Here is an 11,762-nt window from a genome sequence, read left to right on the forward strand (position 1 = left end):
TCGTTAATTACCGCCTCTGCGGTCCGTCACCTTTCTATCGTCGACCCTGGGATGTGATCGCACTACCCCTGGGATGTTGAATCGTCTACTAATGTTTGTTGGAAAAATGAAGTATTCTCTTAAGCGTCTGGCGAAAGACTAGACCGAATGTCCTCGATAATGGGCCTAGCAGGGCGTGCACACGCTCGGCGCCGAGTGGTGGGGATATGATCGCTAATGTCGGACTAAGGGCGCGTTTTACAAAATGCTACTTTCTCGCTCACGATCGATTCCGATCGTACATACTCCCCCCGTTGAGAGGGTCCCGATCAACAATATTCTCGCCCGATGTGATTATGGCGGGTTAACCCATTTTAAGTTACAGTGTTTAGTCGTAGAATCGCTTGATACAATCAAAACGTCGCTGGCCAGTCGACTTTGCGTCTTACACATTTATACAAATATCGTGTCTTTAAATCATGCGTGAACATTACGTCTGACGTTTACCTACGAAGTAATTTAACTATTGTTTAATAAAGGGCACACAGTGGTGGCATTACGCTTGATGGTTCCGTGTATCGTTTTCACGGTTACGACCTGAACTACCTCGTCCTCTCCAGGGTGCACGTCGGTGATCCGTCCCAGTTGCCATCTCATGCAGGGTTGATTCTTGTCGATGAGAATGACAATCATACCCTCCTCGTGCTTATACTGTGAATTTGTCCATTTCTGACGTTTCTGCAGCTCGCGCAAATATTCAATGTGCCATCGTCGCCAGAAATCCTGCCGCACCTTCGTGATGTGTTTCCATGAGGATAGCCGATTGGATGGAACATTCTCATAATTTTCCTCCGGTAACTTATTAAGTGGTTTTCCAACTAAAAAATGAGCAGGTGTTAGTGCTGTCGTATCGTTTGGATCTGATGAGATGGGACACAACGGTCGCGAGTTCAAGATGGCTTCAATCTCTACAGCGAAGGTATTCAACTCTTCGTACGTGAATAAAGTTTCTCCTACAACTCGTTTGAAATGATGTTTGAACGATTTGACGGCAGCTTCCCATAGACCTCCGAAGTGGGGTGAGAGTGGGGGGTTGAAATGCCACGATATTCTTTGGTCGGTCGCGAAATTGTGGATCTTCGTCTTATATTCGTCGGAATTGATTAAGGCATATAAATCCTTTAATTGATTGTTCGCCCCAACAAAGTTAGTACCGTTATCCGAATACACGTGGGCCGGAATGGCTCTTCGTCCCGTAAAACGCCGGAAGGCAGCGAGAAATGCGTCTGTTGACAAATCACTAACTAATTCGATATGCACGGCCTTTATGCACATGCAGACAAAGATGCACCCGTATATCTTAACGCGACCTTGATTACGATATTTCTTCTCTTTCGCGTAGAGGGGACCGAAGAAATCTACTCCAATATGTGAGAACGCGATGTTTTCTTGGACGCGAGCTTTCGGTAGATCACCCATTTTATACTGAATACCTGACGCGCGGAATCGAATGCAGCGTACGCAATTACGTATGATTTTTCGCACTTGATTCTTGCCATCTAGAGTCCAAAATCGTTGTCGCACAGCATAGAGGGTAGTTTGTATGCCGGCGTGGAAATTCTGTTCATGGAACTTTCGAATGAGAAGATCGGTCACATGGTTTCGAGATGGTAATAGTATTGGACATTTCTCCTGGAACGGTAAATTCGCGTTTCTCAGTCTACCTCCTACACGAATCAAACCTGTTTCGTCAATGATTGGATTTAGCGCGGCGAGTCTCGTAGTCTTAATTTCCCCTGTATCGATCAATTTTTTCTTTTCGTCTCGAAATTGTTCGTCTTGGACGAGTCTTAATATCTGTAGTTCTGTGTCGATTATTTCCGCGGTCGAGATTTCTCCCCGGTATAAGTTTGTTTTGATCCATCTTCTGCATCGTGCTATAGTTTTTAATAGTCGCGTGTAACTGGAAAATCGTTGAAATATGCTTCCCGGTTCGATACGCGTCATGAATACCGAGAGTTTTTTAATTTCAGGCAATTCATCTATCTTTATTTCAACCTGAGTTGGCCATTCGGACTCCGGTCGTCTGAGCCATGAAGGACCGTGAAACCACGAATCATTTTTTATAAATTCGCGAGGAAGTTGACCGCGAGATAATGCGTCCGCGGGATTGTTTTCCGTTCGTACGTGCCGCCACGTGATTCCTACACAAATGTCTTGGATTTCGCGTACGCGATTCGCCGCGTATAGTTTCAATGTATTAGATGATCTCTTTAGCCACCCCAATACAATCATAGAATCGGACCAGAAAATTATCTTATTCGGTTTCAATCCGCACGATGTCCGAACTTCTCTATATAATCGAGCAAGTGTCAACGCTCCACATAATTCTAATCGCGGTATGGTCGTGTCCTTGAGCGGAGCCACGCGGCTCTTAGCGCATAACAATCGTACGTGTATATTACCGACTCGATCTCGCGATCTCACGTATAAACTACCACCGTATCCTACTTGACTCGCATCGCAAAATCCGTGAATCTGTGATTCGCTATAATTATCGGCAGTCAGCCGCCTTTCGATCGTTAAGTTATCAACTAGTGTTAATTGTTCCGCGAACTTTGTCCAGGAGGAATGTAATACGTTGGGTACCGATTCGTCCCAATCGACCTTGGTTTTCCAGCAATCTTGTATCAAGATTTTGGCTGTTAACACGATGGGTCCTAATAATCCGAGTGGATCATAGATTTTTGCGATCTCCGACAGAATCCGTCGTTTCGTCGTTCTTTCGCGAAGATCTATAGGCGCGACTGAATAAATTAAATGGTCATGATGGGCGTTCCATGAAATTCCAAGGGTTTTTAGAACCGGGGTTTCTCCGGAGAAGAATTCGACATCGACGTTTTTCATCTCTAACCCTTCGAGGATTGTTCGGTAGTTGGAAGCCCATTGGCGCATGTGAAAACCGCCTCGTTTTAATATCTCGATAGTCTGATCGCGTATCTTCCTTAACGTCTCAATATCGTTAGTTCCCGTGATAAGATCGTCAACGTACAAATCTCTATTTAGAATTTCGGCTCCGATTGGGTATTTAGCGCCTTCGTCTTTCGCGAGTTGTTTTATAGTCCGGATGGCGAGAAAAGGAGCTGATGCTACACCGAATGTGACCGTGTTGAGCTCGAATGTCCTAATCTGGTCGTTGTGAACCCAAAATATACGCTGATATTGCCGATCGTCCGAATGTACCCACACCTGACGATACATTTTCTCTATATCCGCGGTCAACACATATCGATACGTGCGAAATCGTAATAAATGTTCGACTAATGTGTCCTGTATCGTGGGTCCGACTAGCAATGTACTATTGAGGGAGATTCCCTGGCTATTTTTCGCGGAAGCGTCGAATACGACTCGTACCTTTGTCGTCGTGCTGGTTGATTTGATGACGGCGTGGTGGGGGAGATAGCAGCCTCCGATCGGGTCGTCTCCTATTAGTGACATATGTCCTAATGTTATGTATTCTCGCATTATGCGCTCGTATTCGTTCCGAAGTTCGGGGTTCGTGTTTAATTTTCGCCAAAGACTGTGGAAGCGACGCAAAGCTATATGGTGTGACTCGCTATAATCGTGTCCCTCTTCGCGGAAAGGTAAACGCACTATATATCGTCCATTTCCTCGAGGGTTGGGTATTTATCTGAATTAAGTTGCCGATCCCACTCCTCTCGAACGTTAGGGGTTAAAAGTCGCTCGATGATACGAACTAAAATGGCGTGGGGCGTGTTGAATGAATGGATCGTTTGAAAATGAGCTCGGATCGTATTTCTGAGTTTCGTTACTCCTAATGCCGACTTATCTGCTGCATATACTAAATCTAGCGCGGTGTCGAGGTATCTCGCCAGAATGACGCGATTCCGATCATATGTTTTCAATAGTGTTTCCCACGCCTTCTTGTAACACGATCCGTTTGCTGGAAATGACTTAACCGTCTCGAACGCGTCGCCCTTCAGGGAGTCTCGGAGATAGGTGTGTTTCTCTAAATCAGACATATCGGTTCGCGCATCTACCAAGGTTAAAAAACCATCCTTAAACGAAAGCCATTTTTCTAGGTCTCCGTCAAATTGCGGTATCTCAATACGTCGTAATTTAATCTGTCGTTCTGCGGTCGTGATGTTACTCGTAGCCGTGCTGGCATCGCTCGCGATATTAACCGTGGATGGGTTGCTCGCGTCCAATGTCCTCCTGATTGCGTGATATCTATCTAAAAGCTGGTCTAAATCACCGAACTCTTCCTCCATATCACTATCTATACATTCCTGATGTAATTGTTCGTATGTATCTATTTGATGAGTTATACGTTCGAGGCAAGATGATATCTCGTCCGGATGTAATTTTCCTTCTTCAATTACCTTTTCTAAATATGTTAACCGCGCCTTCAACGCCGCTCGTGCCCGACTGAGTTGGTTTCGTTCCATTTTGTACCGATGTTAATTGTTTTATTCTTCGAAAGCGGACTAATTAATTTATGGCAAGGCAAAGAATCGATATATGAAATTTTATAATAGCGCGCTGGGTTCCCGATCACGCGGTTACGGTCCTGAGCTGTTAATTGGTAAAAAAGGGGGTGTGGGTCCCTTATCTATCGGCTCTACCGACGTCACGATTTCGTCGTTGCTTAATCTTATGTTTGAAAAAGTATCGTTGCTAAGCGATGTAACCGTGGAAACTGTTATCGCTCTTTGTCCGAAAACAAAGCGATTTGAAAATATGTATCGTTGCTAAGCGATGTAACCGTAGAAACTGTTATCGCGCTCTTTGTCCAAAGACAAAGCGATTTCGGAACCAAGGAATAACGATTTTACTAATAACACGTGTTATTTCCGATGAATTTAAAAATAGAATTGTATGAATCGATTCCTATTTTTTATTATAATAATTTGGTAAGAAAGATGAGACAATGAATACTTATATTAGAAATTGCGAACTTCTAAAGGGTTCGAAGACGCAATTTAATGTGAAATATTTATTAATTTTTTAAAAAGCGGATACGCATAATGAGCGTATGCACAAATGATTGAATCTACTTATCTTTTATTCCGAATCTTTTGTAACAACTAGCTCGACTGGATAGCGAGGGTGTTCATGAAGTAGATGTTCTCAACCTCTTTGTTCTTGAATCCGTTGTACTCAATCTACTGCTACCAGATACGCAGATTCGCTCAAACCAGAGATCAGGAATTCAGACCTCACAGGAGGCACCAACATGTATTTGCCAAAAATTCCTCCTACGTGGAGTCCTCCGGCGATTGGATTCAGCTAATTGTAAGGAAGGTGAAAGGGTAATTAAAACAAAATAAAACACGTGGTTGAGCCAATGAAAATGCTAATGCTTTATTGGCTCATCAGGGAAAAGCCTTACGGCATAAAAACCCTGTTTGAATATTATATTATGTTAAAATGATGATCAACCACGGATAAACCCGTGGTTAACTTCTCCTCTCTCTACCAGCGGTCACCTACGGGCAAAGCACGTGGTGCCGCTCCTCTCGTTTATCCGTTCAGATGATTGGTACCAATAAAGAACTTTCTTACCGTTTCGTATCGCCTCTCCCTTTCTTTATCGTTAATTACCGCCTCTGCGGTCCGTCACCTTTATCGTTAATTACCGCCTCTGCGGTCCGTCACCTTTCTATCGTCGACCCTGGGATGTGATCGCACTACCCCTGGGATGTTGAATCGTCTACTAATGTTTGTTGGAAAAATGAAGTATTCTCCTAAGCGTCTGGCGAAAGACTAGAACGAATGTCCTCGATAATGGGCCCAGCAGGGCGCGCACACGCTCGGCGCCGAGTGGTGGGGATACGATCGCTAATGTCGGACTAAGGGCGCGTTTTACAAAATGCTACTTTCTCGCTCACGATCGATTCCGATCGTACAAAGAGTTTGACAGATACCTCGTCTACCTACAAATCGACGATACGCGGCTATGAAGGACTCGGAGGTTAGGTCACTAACAAGCTCGAGGTGAATAGCTCGAGTAGCAAAACAGACGAACAGAGCAATGTAACCCTTACTAGAACGATTTCCGCGGCCCTTTGACATACGCACTTGTACCCGACCTGCATAATCGAGACCAGAATTCGCGAAAGCCCTACTTCCTACCACTCGATCCACTGGGAGCTCACCCAGTTTGGCCCGCACGATGGACCGGGCTGTGCCGACGTCTTCTGCTCCAAGTCCTGAAAGTGGAACACAGATGCGTCGTTTAGGCAATCCGAGTAGTTGCGTGATCGTCTCTGCAATAAAGGAGGCTTCCGAGCCTTGATCCAGCAGCGCTCGTGCCCAAGTGCCCTTTCCCTTTGGACCTGCCACCCACACCCGCGCGGTAGCGAGCAGGATCTTCTTGACGGTACCCGGGGATGTGGCGGCATGTAGACTCACCTGCGGCGAGCCAACCTCCTCACTCTCCTGCTTCTCCTTAGGTGGCTCGGACGCCCTACTCCGGGTTTCACTTCCACGGGACGTATGGATCATAGTGTGATGAGTACCGTTGCAGACAGAGCAGCGCACCGTAGATAAGCAGGAACGCAAGGGATGTCCTCCGAAACAATTATAGCACGCTCTCAAATTCCTAACCACTTGAATCCGCTGCGGGACAGACCTGGCCTTGAACCGATCACACTTCCACAGAGGATGCAAACCAGAGCAGAATCGACACGGCGCAGGATCTTTAACTACCGTAGTGGGCGCACCCTCCGACTTCGCGTGAAAAACCTTGCAAGGAGGACCCGATTTCGGCGGAGGTGCCGTCCGTTTCTTCCCTCGTGTTTCCCCCGATAACCCGAAACTCCGCGCCCGGCCTTCTAGGAATTCGACCAGTTCATCAAACGTGGGCATGAAGCAAGACCTAGGAGCAGCCCCCGTTCTCCTCTCCAAACCCGACGCCCGGTACATCCTCTCCCTCGAGACTACTTCAGCATTCCACGCGTTGGCCGTGTCCGGATCCAATCGCGAACTTAACGTGATGAACAGAATGGTATCCCAATAATCGACTGCCCAGCCCGCGTTCCTCAAAGAACTAACAATGCCCTGCACTCTATCAAGAAGTGCCTGCAACTCTGCAGTTGACTCCCTTTTTAGACACGGAAGATTCATCAGCGTCAGGACCTTCTTAAATACAAAAAGCCTTGGATTATGGTACCGTGTCTGCAACGCCTCCCACGTGCTGGCATAATTAGAGTTCCTAGTCGATACGTTCCTGATCCACACTGCGGCTTCACCCTCCAAACAAGATTTCAAGTATCTCAACTTTGTAGCATCATTGATTCCAGGCACGTCGTGGACCATAGACGTAAAACTATCAAAAAAATTCTCCCAGTCCTCCTCTCGTCCCGAAAATTTGGGAAGAGACATCTTAGGGAGTTCCGTGTAGCCCAGGTCTTCACTGGTTACGGCGGGATTAGAAGCCTCCCTCGTGGGGGTGGGGGCTTCTGCCTGCTGAAGCTGCCGAGACAGCCCCGTCAACGCGAACATGGTCAATTCGTAGGCTCCCTCGATGTTTCTTATCTCATTCTCCATTATATACGGGTCGCTCTTGGCCTCAGGTCTTAATGCAATCTCCTCATGAGTCCGCCGCACTACATCCAATATTTTATCTAATGCGTTGAGTCTTCGCTGGATTCCGTCTGCATCAATTGATGCAAGCGGTCTATCCGCTAGTCGACTACGGATTCCTTCGATCTCGGCGAGACGCAACTTCTGCAATGCTACTAACTTATTCAAAGCGGTCGGAGGCATGTTTGATGCAGTATAAGGAAGAAAAGAAAATAAGTTGCGAAGAAAGTCGCTTTTCGCTAATTAATTTACCTCAAAAAAGGTACCTCAATAATGTGATGCGCGCACACACACACAAATAGGACACACCACAACACACTCCCTCGTGAAACATACTTTTTTGTGCACTTCTCGTTCTTCTGAATTGTATTACAATATTGCCCGCTTGACGTGTCATTCGCCCTGTTTTTGATTGTACAACTTGCATTTTATTCGCCAATTTTTTCTAAAGTATGCTTATTCCCAATCTTCTTGTTCTTTGTTTGAACAATTTTATTTTTTTTAACATCTTTTGCATCAACAAGATTCTTTTCCTTTTTGGAAGAGATTTTATTATCCTCTTGTTTCTTTTCTTTAGACTTATTATCTATCTCATCTGCCTTTGATGTAGATTTCTCTAACGAAATTTCTGTTTTTTCGATGTCACAGTTTTCTTAAGTGGATTTGCCATTTCACTTGGTAACAAGTTATTCACGGCCTTAATAATAAATATACACACATTATAGTACAACCTCCGTCTCACACTCATAAACTGAACTGCTCGTATCATATCCTCTATCCTCGTATATCTGCTACATTGCAAAATTACACGCATCTCTCGATTTTGCGCTATCTGCAGTTTGTTCAACTCTGTCTCGCCCATTCTTACAAGCAGCGTTGCGCAATACTCAAAGTGTGGCGCGATAATTACCTAATATATGACACATCTGGTGTAAGCGGATATATATTGCCCTATCTTGTTCAAAAAATTTGTCTTTTTACTTATCTTTCTTAGCATATACTCACAGTGGTCTTTGAATCGCAACTTATCTTAATAGCAACTTATTTTAAAAAATCAATGGTGTCATATAGCCTCATTTTTAGATAGAAAATTTCAAAAACGATGCAAAGCACGTTGGTATGAATAGCTTGATCCAAGTATTAAAAAAATAGAATGGAGTAGAGAAGAGGAGGACTCAGCTTCCCTTTCACAGTTCTGGATCATGACATTTGGTTTATCCTAATTTTTGCAGAATTGACAAAGTCTGCTCGATAAGAATCGTGTTCCTTCGTGTATTTTCGGTTATCCCTGGTTTTATTGTGCTATACTATATGATTATTTGCGTGCCTTTCCATCAATATAGTCATGAAGTTGTTTTGCCCATCTCTTCTCGATATCTTTAGTGGAGCATATTTCCTCCCTTCCTCCACGTAGTCTCTTCTTCGATTTGGGGAGAGTTTTGTTTCTCATTTTTGTTTCTCTGTGGGTGTACATTTATGGAGTGGTGGTACTGAGGAAAAGAGACTGAAGAGTAAAAAAGGAATCTGGAACAAATTATTCATGAGCCATCTCACAAATGGCACTGTCAGTCCCCCGTTTTTGGCGTTAGCGTGGAAGGTCAAGCCATTTCCTCATTGCCTTGCGCACCATGCTGTCATTTTTCTTGAGAAAGCTGAAGTACGTGATTCCGAGCGATAAAAGATGGTAGAATCCGAGTAGTACCATCACTCTTAGCGCAAACAGTCTCTATTGGGGCTTGAGCGGCGCTTTAGTAAGCGTTTCCAGTGCTTACGTGAGTTGTTTATTTTCCCTACGACTCGATCGGCATTCTAGTGTGAATGGAACCCCCAAATATCTTCATTCGTCCACTCTTTATAGAGCCGATAATACCTGTAAAACATCTGAATCGCGTAGATCCGTCAACTACCGATTTTTTATATGCGGTACATTTCTCATGGCAATTATGAACGATTTGCCTGGTGTTGATCGTAAGGGCAAATTTCGTCAAGTAGTTTGTGGCTATGTCTAGTAATATTTGGAGCTTTTGAGGGTTGGCTGGAGGCAAAGAATACAAATTGTCTGTGAATGTCAATACATTGTAGTGTTCACCAACAACAATCACTTCGACTTCTGATGGAATAAGTCTGAGGAGCCCAATCATTATAATGTTGAAGATAGTTGGCGATAAGGGGTTTCCTGGTTTGACTTCTCATAATGGGATAATCTGGTCAAATTCCTATCCGCTGCAAGTGAGCCTTGTTGTGCTTCTCTCGTATGTGTCCATTATATTATTATATACCCGATTAGATATAGTTGGCGCAGTAAAATATAACGGCTGTTTAAAAGTGTGCTCCTGCATTCTGCTGTATTTAGTTGTGTTATAAGTTATAATTAAAATAATTTTTATGTTTTTTCTACTGTTTAACACAGTGCTTTGTTATTTTTATCTGTAACATTGGAGTTTTTTATTTTGGGTGTATGTTAAAAGCCATTAATCTGTGTTTCGGCCGTTGGTTTTCAACCACAGTTTATATCGTATTCAGACAGTACTGTCATATTATTTCTATTATTATTATCTTAACATTGCCACCTACTCCATGCCTGACAGAACTACAGAGTGGTGTGGTATTTGTATACGTCCAATTGTTGACAATCTCGCTGCTACGACCCGGGATACTTGTAAACATAAATTTCACTTGGCTTGTGTCAAAGTTAGATATGCTCTACACTCAAGATCCGAAGTCAAGGACTTTGTTACCAGCAAATGTCCTATGTGTTCAGGAAAGAATGAGTACCCTATTTCTATTTTGGAGGAAATTAGTAGGAAATTGGATGGGATGACTGCAAGACTGGACAGAATAGATGCCAAATGTGACTCTTTACATGAAGATTATAAAGCTTTAGAAAAGCGACTTAATGCCAAATGTGACTCTCTACATGAAGATTATAAAGCTTTAGAAAAACGAGTTGGTGCAATTGAATCGGCGTCATCATCGGACGCAACTTGTACGGTTGGCCAAGCAATCAATCCGCAACTGCAAGCCATCCAAGAGATAGAAATGCGCCAATTGTATATGGAATCTAATCAATTTCGTGACCAATTTGTCATCTCGGGTCTCCCAGAGGCGGCTTTGGAGAGCTTACCAGCTGCAGTGGCCAAACTCGGAAAAATTCTAGAGGTTCCTGACGTTAGCGTAAATAGTTTTTCATTGGTAGAGAGAATCGGACACAAAACAAAGAAAAATGTTAGAGGAAACTTTGTTCACGAACGGGACATCATCGTAAAATGCCATTCATCAAATTTGGTCGACAAGTTTATTGCCTGCAGGAGGAAACGCAATGATGTTACAGCAAATTTAATCATCAATGGGTCACAAAAGACGCCAATTTTTGTAAATAAGCGTTATCCAACGGCATTGTATAAATTGCGACAAAATATTATTAAAAAGTTTCCTCACATCAGCAAAAAAATATTTGGATTACGTCTAATTCTGTTTGCATAGACCTTAAAAATGGATCGGAACCAGTGAAAATTTTGCCGTCAATGGACCTAGCAAACATTCATAGTCTCTGTCCCGGTTTAAAATGAACAATCATTTGTTTAATATGACTACGCGTAAAAGATTAGTTGCCTCCTTAATATTACCAATCTTTGATTATTGTTCAGCAGCTTATACAAACATCTCAGGAACAAATTACAAAGAAAGTTTAACGCTTGTATTCGCTTTATCTTTCGTTTGCAACGATATCAGCATATTACTCCGTTTAGAAGAGCTTTAGGATGGTTTACTTTACAAGGTCGATGTGACTTCTTAATGGCCTGCATAGTATACAAAATGTTGCGTCTTCAGCACGACAAAATATTAAGAACGAACTTTAGTATCCTTACTTCTGTTCGTGGTCGTGCTGTCAGGCAATTGGATGTATTATGTTTACCTTATGCAAGAACCAGGACTTATGACAAATCATTTTTGGTTACTGCTGTTCGTATGTGGAATCAACTACCGGAAGATATCGTAGCTCTAAGTGACTATAAAGAATTCAGATTAAGATGTTATACCTACTTTATTGATACTATACCACTATTATAGAACTGTTATACTTTTATTTATGTATTATTTACTATTTTCTTTTTACATTTATTTATTTACTGTGCGTTACTACTAATAATAATTACATAATTTTAATTTTTGTT

The 11,762-nt window shown here is 43.1% G+C and overlaps 1 protein-coding gene across 1 annotated transcript; it reads right to left on the minus strand.

Annotated features, from left to right (window-relative positions):
* Positions 1 to 498: 498 nt before the first annotated feature.
* On the minus strand, positions 499 to 3,504 carry LOC122515572. Its single transcript, XM_043632971.1, has one exon. It carries the CDS (start codon positions 3,502 to 3,504, stop codon positions 499 to 501), a length of 3,006 nt encoding a protein of 1,001 aa, XP_043488906.1.
* Between the last annotated feature and the right edge of the window lie 8,258 nt (positions 3,505 to 11,762).

This window comes from Polistes fuscatus, unplaced genomic scaffold (genome assembly GCF_010416935.1).
Source record: "Polistes fuscatus isolate 324 unplaced genomic scaffold, CU_Pfus_HIC Scaffold18, whole genome shotgun sequence".
Classification (NCBI taxonomy): domain Eukaryota; kingdom Metazoa; phylum Arthropoda; class Insecta; order Hymenoptera; family Vespidae; genus Polistes; species Polistes fuscatus.